The sequence below is a fragment of the Leptopilina heterotoma genome, unplaced genomic scaffold (assembly GCF_015476425.1).
Source record: "Leptopilina heterotoma isolate Lh14 unplaced genomic scaffold, ASM1547642v1 Lhet_113, whole genome shotgun sequence".
NCBI lineage: Eukaryota > Metazoa > Arthropoda > Insecta > Hymenoptera > Figitidae > Leptopilina > Leptopilina heterotoma.
Genome location: NW_025110832.1, coordinates 554,967 through 577,868, shown reverse-complemented (window position 1 = coordinate 577,868; position 22,902 = coordinate 554,967). Strand labels below are relative to the sequence as shown.

The following is a 22,902-nucleotide window of genomic DNA, read 5'->3' as shown; positions in this document are numbered from 1 at the left end:
TAAATTTTATTGCATAAAATTCATTCACTCGATGCCCAATCAATACAAAAAAATTTTGACCCGCAAGTCGATAGGGGAAAGTTGTCATTTTCAACCCTTAATATTTAAAAAATCGAAAAAAAATTACAAAAAACTTTATTAAAATTGCAGTTATCCTTTGACCAGCGATTTTCTTTTTGTTTATTGTTTCTACATACTCCACTAATAAGTAAAAATAATTTCAGAAAAATCGCCGCCCGGAAAACTTGACTTTTTTGCCCGTAAAAATTAAAAAATTGAAAAAAAAGTTAGAAAAAAATTTGTGAAAATTACAATTATCCTTTGACCAGGGATTTTTTTTTTGTTTATTGCTTCTACATACTCCACTAATAAGTAAAAATAATTTCAGAAAAATCGCCGCCCGGAAAACTTGATTTTTCTGCGCGTAAAAATTAAAAAATTGAAAAAAAATTACAAAAAAATTTGTGGAAATTACAATTATCTTTTGACCAGGGATTTTCTTTTTGTTTATTGCTTCTACATACTCCACTAATAAGTAAAAATAATTTCAGAAAAATCGCCGCCCGGAAAACTTGATTTTTCTGCCCGTAAAAATTAAAAAATTTAAAAAAAAATTAGAAAAAAATTTGTTAAAATTACAATTATCTTTTGACCAGGGATTTTCTTTTTGTTTATTGCTTCTACATACTCCACTAATAAGCAAAAATAATTTCAGAAAAATCGCCGCCCGGAAAACTTGATTTTTCTGCCCGAAAAATTGAAGAAAAAATTAGAAAAAAATTTGTTAAAATTACAGTTATCTTTCGACCAGGGATTTTTTTTTGTTTATTGCTTCTACATACTCCACTAATAAGTAAAAACAATTTTAGAGAAATTGCCGCCCGGAAAACTTGATTTTTCTGTCCGTAAAAATTAAAAAATTGAAAAAAATTAGAAAAAAATTTGTTAAAATTACAATTATCTTTTGACCAGGGATTTTCTTTTTGTTTATTGCTTCTACATACTCCACTAATAAGCAAAAATAATTTCAGAAAAATCGCCGCCCGGAAAACTTGATTTTTCTGCCCGAAAAATTGAAGAAAAAATTAGAAAAAAATTTGTTAAAATTACAGTTATCTTTCGACCAGGGATTTTTTTTTGTTTATTGCTTCTACATACTCCACTAATAAGTAAAAACAATTTTAGAGAAATTGCCGCCCGGAAAACTTGATTTTTCTGTCCGTAAAAATTAAAAAATTGAAAAAAATTAGAAAAAAATTTGTTAAAATTACAATTATCTTTTGACCAGGGATTTTCTTTTTGTTTATTGCTTCTACATACTCCACTAATAAGTAAAAACAATTTCAGAGAAATTGCCGCCCGGAAAACTTGATTTTTCTGTCCGTAAAAATTAAAAAATTGAAAAAAATTAGAAAAAAATTTGTTAAAATTACAGTTATCTTTCGACCAGGGATTTTTTTTGTTTATTGCTTCTACATACTCCACTAATAAGTAAAAACAATTTCAGAGAAATTGCCGCCCGGAAAACTTGATTTTTCTGTCCGTAAAAATTAAAAAATTGAAAAAAATTAGAAAAAAATTTGTGAAAATTACAATTATCTTTTGACCAGGGATTTTCTTTTTGTTTTTTGCTTCTACATACTCCAATGATAAATAAAAATTATTTCAGAAAAATCGCCGACCGGAATACTTGATTTTTTTGACCATAAAAACAAAAAAAAATAAGAAAAAAATTGTAAAAATTACAGATGTCTTTTGACCAGAGATTTTCTTCTTCTTCTTACTTCTACACATTCCCCTAATGTATCTACACAATTTCAAAAAAATTGTCGCCCGGAAACTTTGACTTTTTTGCCCGTAAAAACAAAAAAATTAAGAAAAAATAGGTAAAAAAATGGTGAAAATTACAAATTTCTTTTGACGAGAGATTTTCTTCTTGTTTCTTACTTCTACATATTTCCCTAATGTATCAACAAAATTTCAAAAAATTCGTCGACCGGAAACTTTGATTTTTTGCCCGTAAAAATGAAAAAATTAAAAAATTAAAAAAAAAATGTAAAAATTACAGTTGTTTTTTGACCAGGGATTTTTTCTTCTTTGTTATTACTTCTACATATTCCTCTAATATGTGTACATAATTTTAAAAAAATTGCCTTCCGGAAAGTTTTACTTTTTGCCCGTAAATATTAGTAAAACTCAAAAAAATAAGAAAAAAAATTGTTAAAATCACAGTTGCCATTTGTCCGGATTGTGCAATTCAAGGGGAGATTTTTATTTATCGTGTCTTCTTTTGGCATTCGTTCAGTGCTCGGCCAATGCAGCGATACTTTAAATCCTACGGGAAGACGAGATTACCCGAATACACCCGAAGTAATTCTCCAACACAAACTCTCAACGTCGCCTGTTCTCTCCGCGAACTTGAGTGTTTGCCTGTTGGGTCCTAGCTCTGGTGCGTTCGGCAATTTTCGGCTTACCTTGAGATTTAAAGACTCGCTACGTTGCTTTCCACGTTTAGCACAACGAACGAAAATCGAATAGGGACTACCAAATGACATTTTGGTCCTACACACAGTGGGATTTTTTTACAATTTACTTTTCAAAAATGTCTTCAGCCTACAATTTTTAAACGATTTGAGTGTTCTTGTATTTAAATTAAAGGGGAATAAATTCTTATGACATCCCTTGAGACTGATTTTTGAGATTTTAATTGTTTATAATTTTTTAGTTTAATGAAAGTTAACAAATTAATACAATTTTTTAAAATGGACTTTTATTTCTTATTCCGTTACTGCACATGATTTAAATCAGTTCAAGATAATCCAAGAAGACCACTAGGCAATTAATAAAACATATAATAATTTTTTTAAATTGTTGTAAACAATAATAATTGAAAAATAGATTTTTCTGAAATTATTTTTACTTATTAGTGGAGTATGTAGAAGCAATAAACAAAAAGAAAATCCCTGGTCAAAAGATAATTGTAATTTTCACAAATTTTTTTCTAATTTTTTTTCAATTTTTTAATTTTTACGGGCAGAAAAATCAAGTTTTCCGGGCGGCAATTTTTCTGAAATTATTTTTACTTATTAGTAGAGTATGTAGAAGCAATAAACAAAAAGAAAATCCCTGGTCAACAGATAATTGTAATTTTCACAAATTTTTTTCTAATTTTTTTTCAATTTTTTAATTTTTACGGGCAGAAAAATCAAGTTTTCCGGGCGGCAATTTTTCTGAAATTATTTTTACTTATTAGTGGAGTATGTAGAAGCAATAAACAAAAAGAAAATCCCTGGTCAACAGATAATTGTAATTTTCACAAATTTTTTTCTATTTTTTTTTTCAATTTTTTAATTTTTACGGGCAGAAAAATCAAGTTTTCCGGGCGGCGATTTTTCTGAAATTATTTTTCATTATTAGTGGAGTATGTAGAAACAATAAACAAAAAAAAATCGCTGGTCAAAGGATTTCGATTTTTTAAATATTAAGGGTTGAAAATGACAACTTTTCCCTATCGACTTGCAAGTCAAAATTTTTTTGTATTCATTGGGCATCGAGTGAATGCATTTTATGCAATAAAATTTATGGTCTCGTTATTAGTTTTTAAATAACAATTTTTTCCTATTTTTTTTTATTTTTTTAAATTTAGGGGTTGATTTGACAACTTTCCCCTATCGATAATAGGACGAAACTTATTAGGTATTTATTGGGTACCTACTTGAGTACGAAAATGCGAAAAAATTGATGGTCTGATGAAAAAAAAATTTCGATGCTGAGCATCGATGGCAACTTCAGGCACATTAAAATTTAATTATTTAAAATTTCAATCTAAATTCTAATGTATATTTAATAAAAATTGAATTTTAGAAAAATTAAACTACGAATATTTGTAAATTTTAATTGCTAAAAATTTGCCTTAAATTTCATACTATAATTTTTTGAAAATAATTAATTTGAAATATAATTTTTGTTAAAAAGTTTGTAAATAATATAAATGTAGGAAATTTGAAATACAAATTTTTGTATATTTGAAATACTTACTTTTTTTCACAAATTTAGGTCAGTAATTACATTTTAAGGAATTTTTAATGCGAGATTTTTTAAACATAATTGAATTTCTAAAAAATTTTATTACAATAATTGAAATTGACTTATGAAACTAAACTTTTATTAAAAAAATTTTAATAATTGAACTTTGGAAGAAATAGAGTTATAATGTTTAGGAATTTTGACTTGAAATTTTTTGTTAATTTCAATTATTAAAATTTGTTATTTAACAACCTTTTGAAAATAATTTTTCGAGAAAAATTTTCGAGAAAAATGAAAAAGTTTTCCAGTAAAAATTAGCATGTTAAAAACTTGAAAAATATTAGGAAATTATTTATCTACATATAAATAAATAACATGATCATATTTTTAATGTAACTAACAAATTTTTCAACAACAACAAAATATTAAAAATAAGTTTTGGAAGAAATATTCTGTTCACTTTAAAGGAATATTCTATCAATATTCACACATTATTATTATTATTTTTATTATTTATTCTTATTTTATTATTCACACATTGAAACAATTAAATAAAAGTAAAATAAACGAAATGGAATCAAACGTCAAATTGTCAAAATGTAGCGACGGCTCGTATCTCGACATTACTATAGACTTCACGGTGCGAGCAAAAGCGGATCAACTTTTGACTAAGAGCAAAAATGGGATAGCCATTTAGCCCGCTTTTGCTCGCGCTCGAAAGAAATTCTGTTTTTCCTCGCAGCATTCATCTGGCCCATTCTTACCCGTCAGAAAAGTTAACTCACTTTTGCTCGCACTGTTATTTTATACCACTTTTTCTTTGAGCCCCACATTTATGTCAAGTCCAAATAGTTTTTGATAGTATGACTTCATGGAATTTTATTCGACTTATATATTTTCCAAAAAATGAGACTTGTTCGACTATTCATCCAAATTTTGCAACAAAATACCACTTTTTTGTATACAATGCAATTTAATTCAAATTTTATTGCTGTAAAAAATAACTATATATAGTCTTCAAAAATTATTTTTGGAACAAGTTTGGATTAAAAAATTTTTAAATAATTGAAATTTTGTGAAAATCAAATTTTCAAGAATTTTTAATTGCAAATTTTGAAAATAATTAAATTCTAAAAAATTTTAATGAATAATTTGAAAATTAGCTTGAAACAATTATATTAAAATATTTTTTTAAAAAGTAACTAATTTAAAAAAACTAAATTTAATAATTTTTTCAAAATCAATTATTTTCAATATTTTTGGTTACATATTTTCTATAATGCACCTTAATTAATAAGTTTACAATAAGTATATAAAAGTTACAAGATATAACAATAAAATATACAAGTAATTAAAGAATTACTGACGTCTCGAAGAACTTTATAGGGAAATTATTAAAAATACTTGAATGTTTTGTCAAAAATTTTAGAAAATATTTAAATTGTAGTTGATGGATTAGAATATTAATTTTTAGAAATTCTACAAATCTTTTGTTGCGTGCTTACAAAAACAATATTTATAAGAAATTTTAGGTACACTTTGCTAAAGTATTTGTTTTGAGAAAATGTACCTAAAGTTTTGAACGTTTAAATGAACATCAATATTCTTCTTATTACTTTTGATTTCTATTTCTATTTTATTAAAAAAGAAAAGATATTATTTTGTTAATATTAAAAATAATAAATTCTTAACTAATTTAAATGTTAAATTTACATTATTTTTCAATTTAGTAATTTTTAAAAATAATTAAATAGAAAAAAAAATTCTTTCATTTAAAAGTTTAAAATTTTCGTGAAATTTGAGAAAAAGAATTGAAAACTTGAAAGAAATTTTCCACGTGGGAATTTTTAGGTTTTGAATAAAATAACTCGTGTAACTTAAACATTTAATATTCAGTATTCACAAAAATAAAGAAAACTATAAAAACAAGGGTATTATTACTTATAAAAAGAAATATGTAGATTGATGAAAACAAAAAATTGTCGTTGTAAGGAACAATATAAAATGCATTTGTTCAAAAGCAGCAAATAAATGACAACTGCTTTTAAACATTCCAGAACATTACAATTTAAAGTGATCGATATTTCTAAATAGGTAAAAATTACGTAAAGAGACAGTGAGTCAATGTTTTTGTCAGTCAATTCTATAAAATCGATTTCTATTATTCCCTTCGAAATGCATTGAAAATCACATGTAGCAGACGATAAATATATTATTATTACTCACCGTAAATGACAGCGAGACCCGTTTCATGAAGGAACCTCAAGCGGCGATGTTTAAATGTCCATATTGTTAATACAGTTAAAATTAATAACATTGTATATAATAAAAGATTTAAACTATCTAAAATGTGTAAAGCTTGTGCCTTTGCGTCCAATTCAATATCGGACGTTGCTCCATTGCAATATTTTAGAATAATTAGGCACAAGTACCCGAGAAGGAAGGATCGATTTATGTTTGACATATTTTCTCGCTATTCAATTACAAACTATTTCAATTATTTCAATGACAATTATGAATAATCACAAGTGCAAGTTGAACACGCAACATGACACTGACGGGCATTTCTACGTTGCAATTTGTATTCAGCATTTGCTTTGACATTGTAATACAAACACATTTAAATCAATCAAATCATGTACACTGAATTACTTTATTCATGTGTGAGAGATTGTACATGTGACAAGGATGGGAAACTTGAATTTTGCTACAAAGATTAACTCTATATTTAAGGTCTAATCACAACACCTTCGCGAACGCAAAGCATGAGTTAGAAAGGACTTAGTTATATTTGTGTCCTTTTCTATCTCATGCGTTTCGTTCGCGAACTTATTGTGGTCAGGCCTTTAAGTTGTGTCGTCCACAATATCCGTACAATACACCTTCAACGGAACGTAAACGTAACGAAACAAAAACTTATCATTTTGTTTCGTTGCGATTACGTTCCGTTCAAGGTGCTATTGTGGACTCAACCTTATAAACTAGCAGTTTGTAGTCGCGCCACTTTCGTTCACCCCGATATGTTTTGCTGTCTGCTATTCACGGGGTGCTACCCTCTGTACCAAAAACATAAGTTCGAATGCTCATTATGCCGAATTTACAATTTAGAAATGACCAGATACGCGAATCCTCAATAACCTAAATTGTATATTGAATGAAATTCAAAAGTAGGGAATAATCATTTGATATATTCTGCATATGGAGAATATTATTTTAAACTAATTCTTTTTTTCCACAATTTGAAATTATTGCAATTTTTATTTTTGGAATTTCCACTTTACCTACATTTTAATAGATCGAAACGTAAAATATCAGAATTGACATTTAATTGAAATATGATGGAGAATAAATATATATTCACTGAATAAAAAGATTAAATAATTATTAAATGTTTGAATTTAATAAAAACATATTGTTCAAAAGTTACAGTGCGAATTGTACAGAATATATATTAATAAGAAATATAATTTGGCAGAATGTCGATTCGATCGATTTTATATTTGCAAGAAATTCAATTTGACAGAATATCAATTTATAAGAAACACGTTTTCGTAGAACTTTAACTTGTCAGAATTGTAATTTTGTAGAATATTAATATTGGCAAATCTAATTTTGGTAGAAATCTGCTTTATCAGAATGATCACATGTTCGAATCCTCAAAAGTTAGAATTCCATTTTTACCGAAAATGGATTCCACATAAATATTTGGCGCAAATTTTAAAATTCTGATTTCTGATTGGTCGATTTTAAAATTTGCGCCAAATATTTATGTGGAATCCATTTTCGGTAAAAATGGAATTCTAACTTTTGAGGATTCGAACATGTGATCATTCTGATAAAGCAGATTTCTACCAAAATTAGATTTGCCAATATTAATATTCTACAAAATTACAATTCTGACAAGTTAAAGTTCTACGAAAACGTGTTTCTTATAAATTGATATTCTGTCAAATTGAATTTCTTGCAAATATAAAATCGATCGAATCGACATTCTGCCAAATTATATTTCTTATTAATATATATTCTGTACAATTCGCACTGTAACTTTTGAACAATATGTTTTTATTAAATTCAAACATTTAATAATTATTTAATCTTTTTATTCAGTGAATATATATTTATTCTCCATCATATTTCAATTAAATGTCAATTCTGATATTTTACGTTTCGATCTATTAAAATGTAGGTAAAGTGGAAATTCCAAAAATAAAAATTGCAATAATTTCAAATTGTGGAAAAAAAGAATTAGTTTAAAATAATATTCTCCATATGCAGAATATATCAAATGATTATTCCCTACTTTTGAATTTCATTCAATATACAATGTGACGGCAGGCCTAAATTCACGTAATTCTCCAATAGGGAAAAACACTACGTAACTCTTCGTACGGAAGAAACTAGGTAATAGCGCTAGGATTCAAAATTAATATCAATATAATAATTGAATTTTAATGTAAAATAAAAACGCATGCATTTATTTGCTTATTTCCGTAAAGAATTTTATCACATGCAAAAAATCTAAAGAACGAAATAGAATGGCAACCAAACATGTGCTGCTTTTTGAAAAGGAATAATAGTTAAAATTACAGATGTTGAAATAGTCTGCGAAAATGAGGCAAATGTCACGTAGGACACAAAAATTAGAATTGAAAAGAAACAGAGTTTATTTCTATAAAAAAATAGCCTTTTGAGAAATACATATTTCCGAACTTCGAAGCCGTTTGGAAAACCCAAACATGTGGTAGCAATAAAAAAAAGGGACCGTGGGACTCGGGCCTTACTCGAGTCCCCGGTATAAAAAAAAAGGGTATTGTATCGTCAGGAAAAACCTATGACTCATCCTTCGTTATAAGAAAAAGAAATGAGCTTTCTATTTAATTACAATATTCAAATTTGATATGAATTTCACATTCTTAATTCTATGTATGTCACTAATAATTTTATAAAACAACGATTATAAATTGATTACTGTTTACCATTTCATTACTAGTTAAATAATTTGATACTCTTAATTAATGATAAAAGTTTTAATCACATGTATAGAATTTGTTAATTAATTTATTGATTAATTAAATAATAATAATAATAATAAAATAAATAATAATAAGTTGTATTATAATACAAATTATCTACGTTTATTGTAATATCTTATTAGTAATTCAAAGTTACCATAATTCTATGGTAATTAAATATACAGATGCAAAATGTAATTATAATACTCCGAATGAATTTAACTGAAACCGATTATTATATATTTGGTAATTGACGAAACAAATATTAATTAACTTTATATATTGTTAATGTTAAATTTAAATAATGAAAGAATAGTATGAATGTGTAAATAACTTGTAAAAATAACACTCCGTCAGGGTTGTATTGGTCACAGGGAAGTTCAAAGGAAGGGGTAGTCATCCCCTCTACTCAACGCGCGCAGGGTCCTATGGGGACCCATGGACCACAGGATCTCATCTCGTCTGATATCTCCGAGCACTCTTACCGATTACTTGTAATCTCTCGGCTCGAACTTGTAACTTTTACTTATTACTGTTGATTAAAGTAACCAATTTAAAGTATTTCTTGTTGTAATCATTATAAAGTAGAATTTGAATCTCCCACCTATTTACAGGGTACACTTTAGTGTTTTAGCAGTTGAATTCCCCAACATTTTAATATTCAAAAATCCCTATTATCGAACTTGGGACGTGACATACAATTTAGGTTATTGAGGATTCGCGTATCTGGTCATTTCTAAATTGTAAATTCGGCATAATGAGCATTCGAACTTATGTTTTTGGTACAGAGAGTAGCACCCCGCTATTCACATGTTGCAGTCGTTGCAGTCAAAACGGTCGATTCAAAACAATATTTTTTATTGAAAGTAGAAATAATTTTTGTGTTAATGACATTATACTTTCATTGAATGGATTTTTTCTTTCGTGCTGAAAGATGTCATACAGTAAATGCAATAAATGTATAGTGCCGAATTGTAAATCTGGTTACTTGAGTTGTAAGGAAAAGGTGACTCTATTATCTGTACCGAAAAGTACAGAATTAATTAAACAGTGGCAATCGGCAATACCAAGGAAAGATTTCGTAGTCAAATATGGACAAGTGGTCTGTCACAAACATTTTCTTCCAGAAGATATTGTCAGGAAGAAGGAAGTGAAGGATCCATCAGGGAAAGTCATGGCGTCGGTAAATCTATTTCATGTCTTTTTATATTATTTGTATGAATTTAGGTGAAGATTCAATTTATTGTTATTTACAGGAAATAAGATATTGTTTATTTCATAATTATATATTTGGTTACTTGGATTATTTAAGACTTTTAACTGAAAATTTGATATAGAAAGAACATAATTTTTATCTTAATCTCAACGCATGAATTAAACAAAATCTTATGTTTATTTGTAACTGTGTTGATATAATTATAGAAATATATGTTTTTAGTAACAAAAATAGTCTAGAATTGTACATTTTCATTTTAATAAAATGTGATTTTGTTCGATTTTTAAAGTCTTAAAATTAGAGTAAGTAATTCAAATCTTGGAAAATTCTGTAGTTTAGGGGAAGTGCGCCGGTTGTGGGCACCCCTACGTAAACTTCGACGGCAAGCAGACTTTACTGATCTAAGTATTGCAAGTCGTGTTCGTTGACAATACGGACTTTTCGTATTGATAACGAAACAAATATATGCATTTGTGTAATAGCTGTGAGCATAATAATGAAAATTTGCATTAAATAAATAAAAAAGTAATTTTGTATTGTTTTCGAAGAGCAACATATGGGTGTAGATTCGTTCAGAAAAGAAGGGTTTAATTTTTTTTTGCAGTGTTGTCATATTTTGTGATTTACCTTCGTGTTTAACTAAAATCCTGCATCACAAAATGTGTTGGTCTTTTTAAAAAATGACTGTCATTCCCGGTTGTGGGCACCTTTATGTTAAGGAGGCTCTACCATCTGACAATGATGAGGACTACTGTCTCATCTGTCTAAACTTTCTGCCAAGGAAAGTGACAGCCGCAAACTCCATTAAATGCGATGAATATAGTCGTTCAGTGCATTAGAAGTGCGTTATGGTATGCGTACTAGCTACTTCACATGCAAGCATTATGCTTTTGTTAGCGATGAGCATAGTGTGAAAACGTGTCATCATTTTTGTTCTTTATCCCGGCAAATTCTCTTAAAATAAAGAAACTTTCATTTCTTCTTTATTTGTGTTGGTTTCCTTTAATATTTTTCCATTTTTAGCGGATTTTTCAAGGGTGCCCACAACCGGGTACAAAATTTTTTTGTCAAAAAATTCCCATTTCACTAAATTTCTAATAAAACTTTTTTATTTAAAGGAATCAATTTAATTCCTTCACTGACAGTCACCTTAGACCTCTAGCTTTAAATTCGTACACATATATTTCTATAATATGCACATGGACAAATGTTATGAGGCAAAAACAAAAGGGTGCCCACAACCGGAACACTTACCTTACTTAAAAAATTATTATTCCAAAAAAACAATTTTTTTTGAAAATTTTCTTTTATTTTTAGGAAGATTTAAAAAGACCATATTTGAAGCCGGGCAGAATTCCTAGTATTTTTCCAAACTGCCCTTCTTACTTAACCAAAAATACGAAAAAAAGAAAGTCTCCAAAAAAACGAAATTTTGTCGATGAAATTAAGAACCCGAAGAGGAGAAAAATTTTTGACAGCAGTAAAAATCAGATTCCAGAGGCTGATAATGATTCTGAGAATATCCTAAAAGATATTAATAATTTAAACAATTTAAAAAATGAAATTTTAGAAACTGAAACACCAGCAGATTTTGATCAACATGAAAGTAAAGAAGAGCGTGAAGCTTTATTTAAATTGCTTTTTCAAAACAAGGACAGTTTGCTTCTTCCAGTATCTTGGAATCGGAGACAATCGAACGACGGCGACTTTGAGGCAATCGAGTTAACGAGAGTAATAACACGTAGAGTCGCTAATAAATTATTATTTGTTCCTTCAAAACAAATAATTATTTATCAAGACTTACGTGTAGAGATAAAGATAATGGGAAACAATTTAGATTTAAATTCAATTGGCTTTGAAAAAGAATGTGTATCTTCTACGGAAGACATCGAAAACCTCGTAAATCGTCTAGACGAAGCTCAAATTCGTATTGGTTATGGTTCCCCGAGTTCGAAAAGAAATTGAAAATTCATTTGCATTTTATGATACTGAAGGTCGTTTGCGACATGGGAAATGTTCCCTTATTGTTCCGAAATCTGAAAAACCTGGAAAATTTCTTCGCTATCAAAGCTGCAAAACTGGCAGAAAAGTGTTGACTAAATAAAGCCCGAGAAACCATTACCATGCACGAGCACAATAAAAAGGTAATTTTTTAATAATAATTATCGCATTATGTATTTGTATATTTCATTTGTTACAGAGACTATACAGGTTGTCACCTATTTTTTTTAGTTATATTTATGGAAAATAAATAATTTAATAAAGTAATAAATAAAAGGAATAGTAAAAAAACAATAAAATGAATAATAAAATATAGCAATAAATAAAGATAATAAAATAAAATTTCTGCATTTCTTGGTTTAGGTATTTGTCATTAATGGACAACACTTTCGATTCGATGACAACTTTTTAAAATAATTTTCTGAATCGTTCGCCAATAAACCGGATAAATATCGTCATGGACTGTTATCGTTTGATGAAATCACAAAAAAGGATGTCCGACTGAACCATAAAACAATGGAATTTTTAGGATACGGATTACGGGGTCAATAAGGACATTAATGTCAGCGTGAAATAATTTACATTACTATTGTTACATTAAAAATTTCATTTATTAACTTTTTAATATATTCATTATGTTTAATACCTGTTTCTCAAATAGTTTTACATTTTTAATTTATTTTGATGAATTTTAAATTTTTTAGTATTCAAAATTCTTCTAAATTGAAAAAACAACTAATAAAATTCAATAATATAGATTTTCTTATTATTAGAAATGTAATCTGCGCCTAATATGTAATAAAGTTGAATTACTTTCTTTACATCATTATATTTATTCAAATCACTCCTTTTGTCGGGGGAACGTATGTGGCACCACCTGAAATGTACAGTTGATTTCTTCTCTACTGACAGAGATTGTAAATGTACCCTTATTCTGCCAAATACACACGTTTTCGCTTTGAAAATTGCTATATATTACACAATATCAGTGATCCAACCCAACCCTGTTACTCGTGTTGAACGTGTTGAATTTGCATACGAATAATAACCTAAAAACTCAGAAGTGTCTTGTTTTGCTATTATTGCATGTTGTGTTGTTTGAAACTTATGATAATTCTCTCGAAAATTTGACAAAAATGTGCTAGATGTCTTTGTCTTTTATAATTTAACATAATATAAATTTTTAATCTACTATAGATGTGTATATAATTATTTGGTGTATTATGTATGAACAAATTTGTGAGTGACAAGATTTTTGAAAATTTTTCAACTCCAAAATAATGTGTAGTACAAAAGTCATCGGTTACTGGATATCAGAGAAAAAGCGACAAAAATTTAACTGGCTAGAATTTCAAAATATTTGCAAAAGAGATGGATTCTCCTTGAAAATTGTAAGTTTGCAATTAGATGATATCATATTTTAATTACTTGCATTTGCAAATACGCGCATGTTTACAAGTCATGGTATTATGTATATATTTTTACGAATTGGTAAAAATCTTTTTATATTCCTATTTTGATTAGTTATTTTTAGAAAAATGAATCATGGTAAAAAACAATTTATTTATGTCAATAAATTATTCTCTGCAGATTGATATTAATTCAAACGTAGAATCTCAGGGACCAATTCATGTTTTTTTGCACAAACTCACAGATGTCCTTGCTCATGCAGAAAGTGGAGATCAAGCTGTAAGTCACTTGTAAAATGTTTTTTTGTACTAATTAAATGTTATATTTTGTAAGAAATTTATTCTTTTTTGGAGCACCCCCCCCCCCCTCAATTTAAATGAAATTTGGTAGTTAGTATTTAATTTATTTTATTGCTTCCTCAAGGAAACATTTTAGCTAAAATTTTTAAACTTGTTTTTTAATTTTATTTAGGTTTTCTACAACAATGAATTCTATATACTACCAAGTTTTATTTAAATTGGCAAAGCTACTCCAAAAATGGAAAGCATTAATCATCACATCACCTCCTGTTTATATTATGCTTATTAAAAAGTTAATGTTCTTATTCAAGATTCTGTGAAATATAATTTTTATTCAAAGTTTCCGTGTATTATAAGTCTTATTCAAGTTTTAGTGATGATGCTGAAACTGATATCCACTTAATTTTAGAAATTAAATTTCAAAGTTAAATATTTTTTTTGTTTAAAACCAACATAAAATTTTAATGTATTATTTATTTTTTATCAGGCAAAAGAAATTATTACCAAAGTGCAAGGATACATACGAAAACATCCAGAATTATTAGTGATTGATCCCTTGGAAAATGTAAAGAATTTATATAATCGACAATTATCGTATGAAATTATACGAAGTGAATTAAAATTTGACGGTAAATATTTTTAGTATTAAATGAAAAAACACAGATCTGCGAGAGTCAATTACAAGAACTTGAACTCGCAAACCTGTATTATATATATTATTATATTGTATTTAATCAAGTTTATCAACTTTTTTTCTCAGAAGTTTTTGTTCCAAATTCTGTGGAAATACAAACCAGTAATGAAGACCAAGTTTTATTTCTTATGAAGAGAAATGGAATTCAATTTCCGTGTGTATGCAAACCATTATTCGCTCATGGATCAAGTGATGCTCATAAGGTAATTATTCATATTTCGATTAAATTATTAATTTAATAAAAAGACTTTATTTTAGCTTTCTAAATTACAATTCAACGCTTCCAGTTCAAAGCAAGATAAGTCTTCTTCAAAATCGCGTATTTTTGTTTTTGAGAAAAATAAAGTAAATTTTAATGAAAATTAAATTTAGAAATGTAATCACTTTAATTAAATTCTTCTCCGAAATTCAATTATTTACAATTTCTTTATAAATTTCTTCGCAAATATTTTCATACATGTAATAAAATTCTTTTTAGGAACTCGAAAAATGTAATTATTCTTAAAAATTTTATTAAAATTCGTCAAAAGAATTCAATTATTTAAAAATTTGTTGATAAACTTCTTTTTGAGAATTGAATTTTAATTATTTTTAAATCAATTTTAATCGAATTTCTCTGAAAATGCAATTATTCTTTAAAATTTTATTAAAAATCGTAGAAAGAATTTAATTATTTAAAAATTTTTTGATAAAGTTCTTTATGAGAATTGAATTTTCAGAAACATTCATTTATTCAATAAATTATTTATTTAATTTGTATTTAAATAATTGAATTCTAGTAGAATTTTCTAATAAAAATTTAGTTAAAAATGAATTTTAGTTAAAATTTTAGATAATAATTGATTATTCAAAGCAATATAGCGTGAAATTTAGTAATAATAAAATTTTTAAATTAATTTTTCTAAAAAAGTTTAATTGAATTTTTTTTATATTATTTGAAGTTTTTATTTTCTAATATTTATTTAAATAAAATTGAATACCGTTTGTAAACAAAGGGATTTGAAAATTAATTGATTTAAAGAAGAGTTTTAGTTACAATTTCTTGAAAATAATAATGATAATTGAATTAAAATGATGAAAATATTCTTATAATATAATTAAATAATGTTTTTATCAATTTGCCATCTTTTATTTATTGTAAAACAATTTAAATTGCCTATAGTTTTAAGTAAAATGTTCTCTTATTTGACATCTTATCTGCTTTAATTTCCAGATGATGATCGTGTTTAATGAAGACGGATTAAAAGATTGTCAAACGCCTTATGTGGCACAAAATTTTATAAACCACAATGCAATTTTATATAAACTGTTTATAGTCGACGGTCGATTTCACGTGGTGGAGAGACCAAGTTTAAAAAATTTCTATCAACGTGATTGTGCTTCGCTTAAAACAATTTTCTTCAGTTCACACGACATTTCAAAAAGTGGCTCAAATTCAAAGTGGTCAATTATTTCCGAGGATGATCTACATCTTGGCGTGAAACCAAAGAATGAATATTTTCAAGAAATTTCCGAGCAAATAGTCAAAATATTTGGACTCATTTTGGTTGGTGTCGATGTTGTCATTGAAAATCATACCGGAAAATATGCAATAATTGACGTCAATGTCTTTCCCGGCTACGATGGTTATCCACATTTCTTTGAGCATCTAATTGAAAGTATAAAGAAACGTCTGAAAAGTCGAAAGGTTTACAGTAAACAAAATTTTAACACTGAATCAAGCTTCAAGAATTCCTTCAGCGAGGATCTTGATTCTGGTTTTGAAAGCGATGAAAAAAAGAAACAATTTTCATTGTCATGATTTTAAAATCTATTTTTAAATGAAACTCCATTTTATAGTTGAAAATTTTTGTACATAACACAGTTTTCTATTTTTCTCAATATTGCACGATTTTTGTAAATTCCTCTACTTTGAATATTAAGTTTGTTTAAATTTTATATTAAGTTAAACATTGAAAATTATAATATATGCTCGTTATTGATAATAATTTAAATTATCCTACGAAAACAACGTCAATCAAAATTATTTTCATGAAAATTCTTTCAAATTTTCTCCTAAATTCCATATTAAGATGTGAAAATTTTTTTAAATGAAAATAAAGAACAATTTGTAATATTTTTACCAAAGAAAAATTCCATTTTTTAAGAAAATCCACTAATCTTTTTACTCTACCTTTCTACTCTGTAAAGTGAAAGTAATTTTGCAAAAATGTTTTGACGATTCACACTCAGGAAAAAGTCTTCGAAAATAAAAGATTTATGAAAATAGCTTTTTTTCCGAACAAATAGTTTCAGAATAATAGACAACTATTTAATAAAGTTTTATTTTATACTTTTAGAACTTTTAGATTTATGTAAAATTTTATTTTTATTTCAAATAGTAATATTTATATTTCCATGTATACGGGTTAACAAAATAAAAAAAAAGAGATGTTCTTTAATATAAAAAGAAATTTATATTCGCTTCGTTGTAAAACTAACAGTATTATCCAGTGTGTTAGCGATTTAAATTGTCACGTGAAACATCGGTCATCGCTAAGTGATATTTTTAAATTTCCGATCAATTTCTTTATTTTGTAAATAAGAGTTTTAATTTATTCAACTGTACATAAAATTTCCTGTAAATCTGTAAATAATTCTCAAGAATGTTTAAAAAAAATTTTTCAACTAAACTCACAATCAGTGAAAATTATTTTTATAAGAAAATATTCATCAGTCTGTGTAAAGTTCGATTATAATTCCGAGAATATTCAAAAATATGTACAAACTAGTTCTTTTTTTAAATGAATGTGAAAAAAGTAGCTTTATTTACGAGGCTTTATAGATTTGTATAAGGTATTTCCTAATAAATAAATTTTACATAATTTAAGATAAATAAAAAATTATTTTATTCATACCTTCATTTTCATTCAAGTTTTACATTGTAAAACTTATTTACATATTTTCTATTTTTTTTAGAATTTTTTCAAATTCTGAAGTCCTTTAAAATTCAAAAAATACTTTTCGAAGAAAAGAATTTACTTGTGAATAAAAATTCTATGGAATTTTTTTTACTTTACTTCTTTTGAAATTAATTTGTCTCATTATCAGCGGATTCTGTTGTTTGATTTTCCACCTCTGAATCGGCAGTGTCGGAATTCTTTTCATTTGATTCGTCCTTTTTCTTCCAGGCTTTCGCCGCCGCTAAAAATTTTAAATCCGCTCTTTCGTTACTTGGTTCAACAATCGGAGAATTTGATGATTCAGTATCGTCAGTATTTTCGTTAGTTTCCAATGATTCTGAATTACTGTGATTCGACAGCAGCATTGCCTTTTGCTTCCAAGCTTTCGCTGAAGCCAAAACTTTCAAGTGCGGTCTTTGAGATTCATCTTCAGGGAAAATAAAATCAAAAACTTCCTCCCATCCATCGTCAGACTGAAAGTAAGGATGAAAATTAATTTTACAATTTGAAAAGGAGATTTAACAAACAAGCGGAATTAAAATTTTTTAAATTAATATTTCGTACCTTATCTTCTCCAATGACACGTCTTCGTCGTTTAACTCTACGAGGCATTTTCTCCAATATTTTCGACTGACTCTCTTCATCGCCGTAATTATTTTCAAAATCTCTCCAAGCCTCCAGGAGAAGAGCTCGGCTTTCTTTATTTCCATTATCACGCAAACAATTATTGCCGCGTTCAAATATTCGTCTCGCCAGAACAACGTTATTTAATCCCTCTTCAGACACTGGATTTGTCAATTCGAATTTTCCGTAGGAAATCCATACCTGCAAATTTTCATTACATTTTTATTTCAATTTATAAAATGAAGCCTAAACTGCTTTTCTAATTTATATTTTCATATTTTTTAAATCGATTTGAACTTGAATTTTTGTTTTGACTATTGGATATAATTTTCCTTAAAGGAAAAATGTTATTAAAATGAAAAACTTACCTTTACATGTAATGTTTTTTCTAGTAATCTTTCGTACAGTTGTCTGGCCTTTTCCGGCTCGTCTTGTCCTCTTTCAAAATCAATATATGCTTTCCATAGAACGTCTGGCATTTCTAAACTAAAATTTACATTCACTTTTAATATCAAAAAAATATTGTGAGAATAGAATTTTAATTCATTTTAAAAACGAGCAGAGAATTACTTACACAGGTTGTGAGATTGCTAGTTCATAAATGCCACGAGCACGTTCAATGTCTCCTAAAAGAGTTTCCAGTTCGGCAAACTAACAAAGAATCGAAAATTTCACATAAATAAAATCCTTTCAATATTATATCATGTACCTATTATGTCTTTATTTTTCTCTAATAATTTCATACTTTTCCCAATCATCAAAAACATAATTTAAAAAAACAACAAATGATGACAAAATATTTGCAACAGTTTTAAATGAAATTATTAATTATTTCAATTTTAATTGTGTAATAATAATTAAAAAACTAATATATTATTAATTACCTTCATCCATGTTGTGCAATTTTCCGGACCAAATTCAAGAAATTTTTGATACAAAATTCTGCACCTATCGAATTCTCTTAGTTGAATTTCCAAATCGATGTAACCACGATATAATTTATTCCTGGGACATATTCCTAACGCCATTCCCTACAAGAAAAATTGTAATTGTAATTAATTAAATAATTAGTATATTGATTTTCTAAATATCAATAAATTTAATAAAACAATACAAAAGTTAATTCATTAAAACGTACCAGAAATTTCCTAGCTCCCGTCAAATTCTTTTGTCGAATTTCAAATTGTGCGTACATTAGCCAAATTTTCGAAAATGTGAATTTCTTATGTGGAATCAAATTCAAACATGCGCTGTAAAAAATAAAATACTTATTATTTTAAGTTTATTTTTCTATAACCATCTTTACTAAAAGTTTACATTAGAAAAAATTATTTTAATCAAATATTTAATTGATCCAATCTATTCCTCTTTTTTTTAAATCTAGTAAACATTTCCTTTTTAATACTTTACTTTTTTTGTACTGAATAGAATAAATACCTGTAAACTTGTCGACATCGTTCTATATCTTCGGTTTCTAATTCTTCATAAAGCGCATAATTTATCCAAAGGTAAATGTATCTTCTCCAGAATTGTTTATCCTGTAAAAGAGAAAATTATCTTAAAAAATAACGAAAGTAGTAAAAAATAATTCCAAACAATTGTGAAGAAAAATTTTCTATTGTTTCCAAGTATGAAATGATTAATACCGTCGTTGGTGGGACATTGGCTATCGCACGCTCATAAGTTTCTCTGACAATTTCCACTTCTCCTTCAGATTCCACCAATCGCAAATAATCAAACCAAGCATCATAGTTGGACGGATTTTCTTTGACTTCCTGTTCGTACTGATGTTTTCGCTTGCTGACAATCACATCTTCAATTCCTGTTTAAAATAATCAAAAACTTAAGCAAGTTAAAACATTCATGTCTTAATAAATAATCAAATAAAATTCGAGCCAGAGGAATAAAAATTTACCCGATCGATCTCCGTACTTCTTCTCGTGAATTGTATAAGCTTTGTAAATTTCTTGCGTCTTATCTTTTGGAAGATTGTCCAATGCGTATTTGTAAATGACCCTAACTCTATCGTGCTGAAAGAAATAATTCAAAGTTGAGGCAACAAGTAACAAATGAAAATTATTTATACAATTTAATTGTTTATACCTCTCGTTGTCCCTCTTCAAATCTTGCGAATGCAATAACCAACTTGTCGTCCAAACTTTCGTCTCCAAAAAATACAAAAGCTCTTTCGTAAACCTTACGAGAACCATTTAAAAAACCATGATTCTCTTCGAAGCGCGCGTACTTGATCCAGTGTTTAACGTCAGGATGAACCATAACAAATCTTTCGAAAATATCTCTCGCTCTTTGAATTTCTTTGTAACGTAGTTCAAATTTTATGTAAGTCTGCCAAGCCTGCTCATCGGGCTCCCATTCCATCCACCGTTCAAATACTTGTCGAGCGCCTAAAATTAATTATTGCATTGCATTAAAAACGTTTAATTTCTTCATTTTATATTTTTTATATTGTTTACAAATACCGGCAATATTTTCCAACATTTCTTCCATGTAGGTGTATTTGTACCAAAATTGATTGACTCTCGGTAAAATTGAAACAGCGCGATCCCATAAATTGCGAGCATAATTCACCTGCCGATGGCGCATTTCCATTTCTGTGTACTTGAGCCATAATGTCACGTTTCTGTGATCTACGTCTAATGCTCGTTCGTAAATTGATCTGTAATTACATACAAATTTTAATTCTTAATTCATTGTCGTCGAAAAGTCAAAAAACAATTATCAATTTTTTTATCAGAGTTGCATAAAAGAAAGAGGTCTTCAATTTTTCTGCGATATAAAAAGGAATTTTACTAACAAACAAATATATATCTAATTATCTAAAATTTAAAAAACAGGTTTCCTACCATATGTTATTAAACAAAGTACCAGAAACTCCAAAAATTTTAGTGTAAAAAGTTAAAAATTCTTTTTTATTTGAAGTAAAAAAAGGAAATTTAATTTTTAAAAAGGGGATTAAAAAATAAAATAAAAAAGAGGGATTTTTTAAATTAAGTGAAAAATTATTGTATAATAGAAAGTACACAGATTTTTTCAAAGATTTCTTACTTTTTTCTTAATTGTAGTTCTTATATATCATACTTTTTTGTTCAATTTTGTCTGTTAATTATTTTTTTTCTCTTTTCCAAAACTGCAATTTTTCTAAATCTTGAATAAAAATTTTTATTAGAACCTTATGTACTTTTGCATTATTTAAATTCTATTAATTTTACTACATCCCAGTTTGATTTTTGAGCTTTCGGTAAATTGTGAATAATGTAAAGTAGCAATTAAAATACAATTCGAAATATTAATTCAATATTTAAAAATCATACCTAGCTCTTCTAATTTCGTTCTGACTTTCCTCCCACTGAGCGTACTTTATCCAATTGGAAATAACGATTCTGTTTTTCCTAATATTATCCTCGAAGACTTTTCTCTTTCGATGTTGATAATCAGCCAACTCATGTGGATCAGAGATCTTTTGCTTTGGCGGCTGTGTCATAAAAAGAGACAAGTAAGTAAATGCGTGCCTTAAATAAAAAAATAGATTGTAAAATTTACTCACCGGTGGTAGAATTTCAAGATCTCTTTCTTTCGCCTCTCGAAGAAGCTGCTCAGCTGTGATTTGTATCTCCGCTGGAGCTTTGTTCTTAACCTTAAATAAATAAGGAAAATATTGCAATAATTAAGCATTTTTAAATCGTCTGATTCGACAAATAGAGGAAATAAATATAAATAAATCTATTTCTACATTAATTTATTTAACTTTTACTTACTTTTGCCACTTTGGGCATTTTTTGTGGTTTCTCCATTCCGAATTTGTCAAAATCAAATTTGTATTTACAATAATATAATTTTTGTTATATTGTCACTGTAAAGAATAAAAATTTAATTAAAAACAAATTAGGTGAAAGAAATGATGTTATTTAGACGTTTTACAAGGAACATAACCTACTAAGTTTTATTTTTGACGTTTTACCCGTTGTACCGAGTTTTACCTTTTACCGCTTTTACCGAAGTTAGGCTGTGTTCACATGCTTGCATTAGTTGCATCCGAACATTCCGAAATCCGAACTTGCGTTGAGCAGGCAGCACGCAGCAGACATTCTGTAACCGTGCCATAATTCTTTTTATAAAAAATTCAGCATAAAAAAAATGAAAAAATTGTTTATATTATATGTTTATAAAATTTTTATAAACAAAAAGAATATTAAATGATAAATGAAACAGGTGAAACACTAAACAAATCTTCACTGTGGTTATAGGGATCCGAAATCTCCTGAAAATGACCCCGTTACGTCAGCCATATGGATTTTCTATCTTTTTCTGGAACATATATTAAAAAAGAGAGACAACTAGAGAAATTTTGGATTTGTCCCCTTAAATTTATAACAAAGAACACTCAAGTCGATCAAAAATTGTAGGCTATAGACATTTTTGAAACAGTAAATTGTAAAAAAAATCCCACTGTGTGGCTTGCACTAGATTTTTGAAATTTTTTTTAAAACTCATTAAATGCATCAGGCCCATTTCGAGACGTTTTTGGAAAATATTCTCTATATTATAAGGTTTAAATAAATAAAAAAAATCGGACCCAAAGTTGAAAAATTAATTTGCTTATAAAAAAAATTTTTTTTTACAAAATATCGGGAGACTCAAAATTTTAATTTCTTGTTTT

The 22,902-nt window shown here is 27.5% G+C and overlaps 4 protein-coding genes across 14 annotated transcripts in view; 2 read left to right on the top strand and 2 right to left on the bottom strand.

Annotated features, from left to right (window-relative positions):
• Positions 1-6,687, bottom strand: part of LOC122505453 (sodium/hydrogen exchanger 7) — a 37,306-nt gene extending 30,619 nt beyond the window's left edge. For 6 of the 9 annotated variants that reach the window (XM_043617127.1, XM_043617090.1, XM_043617099.1 and 3 more), the window contains exon 1: positions 6,253-6,687. In XM_043617127.1, coding sequence (XP_043473062.1) covers positions 6,253-6,490 — 238 coding nt within the window. In that variant the 5' untranslated portion in view covers positions 6,491-6,687. The remainder of the gene's footprint in view (positions 1-6,252) is intronic. The other 3 variants (XM_043617119.1, XM_043617134.1, XM_043617143.1) reach the window with 1 other exon arrangement.
• A 752-nt stretch (positions 6,688-7,439) lies between these two features.
• LOC122505444 lies at positions 7,440-13,145 on the top strand. Its single transcript, XM_043617059.1, has 4 exons — positions 7,440-8,212; positions 9,745-10,221; positions 11,572-12,398; positions 12,619-13,145. The coding sequence occupies exons 2-3, from the start codon at positions 9,973-9,975 to the stop codon at positions 12,217-12,219; spliced, it is 897 nt and encodes a 298-aa protein (XP_043472994.1). The 5' UTR covers positions 7,440-8,212; positions 9,745-9,972; the 3' UTR covers positions 12,220-12,398; positions 12,619-13,145.
• A 159-nt stretch (positions 13,146-13,304) lies between these two features.
• Positions 13,305-17,547, top strand: LOC122505432 (inositol-tetrakisphosphate 1-kinase-like). Of its 2 annotated transcripts, none has more exons than XM_043617050.1 (5): positions 13,305-13,646; positions 13,846-13,944; positions 14,452-14,593; positions 14,728-14,861; positions 15,872-17,547. In XM_043617050.1, exons 1-5 carry the CDS (start codon positions 13,536-13,538, stop codon positions 16,457-16,459), a joined length of 1,074 nt encoding a protein of 357 aa, XP_043472985.1. In that variant the 5' UTR covers positions 13,305-13,535; the 3' UTR covers positions 16,460-17,547. The 2 variants fall into 2 exon arrangements, with proteins under 2 accessions (XP_043472985.1, XP_043472979.1); XM_043617044.1 differs by having other exon boundaries at positions 13,308-13,646; positions 14,725-14,861.
• On the bottom strand, positions 17,523-22,215 carry LOC122505419 (protein crooked neck). Of its 2 annotated transcripts, XM_043617036.1 has the most exons (15): positions 22,180-22,215; positions 22,001-22,095; positions 21,790-21,879; positions 21,557-21,717; positions 20,705-20,901; positions 20,328-20,629; positions 20,140-20,254; positions 19,871-20,046; positions 19,662-19,762; positions 19,363-19,474; positions 19,109-19,255; positions 18,799-18,875; positions 18,593-18,710; positions 18,165-18,425; positions 17,523-18,073 (listed from the first exon to the last, which is right to left on the bottom strand). In XM_043617036.1, exons 2-15 carry the CDS (start codon positions 22,034-22,036, stop codon positions 17,729-17,731), a joined length of 2,238 nt encoding a protein of 745 aa, XP_043472971.1. In that variant the 5' UTR covers positions 22,037-22,095; positions 22,180-22,215; the 3' UTR covers positions 17,523-17,728. The 2 variants fall into 2 exon arrangements, with proteins under 2 accessions (XP_043472971.1, XP_043472964.1); XM_043617029.1 differs by lacking the exon at positions 22,180-22,215 and having other exon boundaries at positions 22,001-22,173.
• Positions 22,216-22,902: the final 687 nt, after the last annotated feature.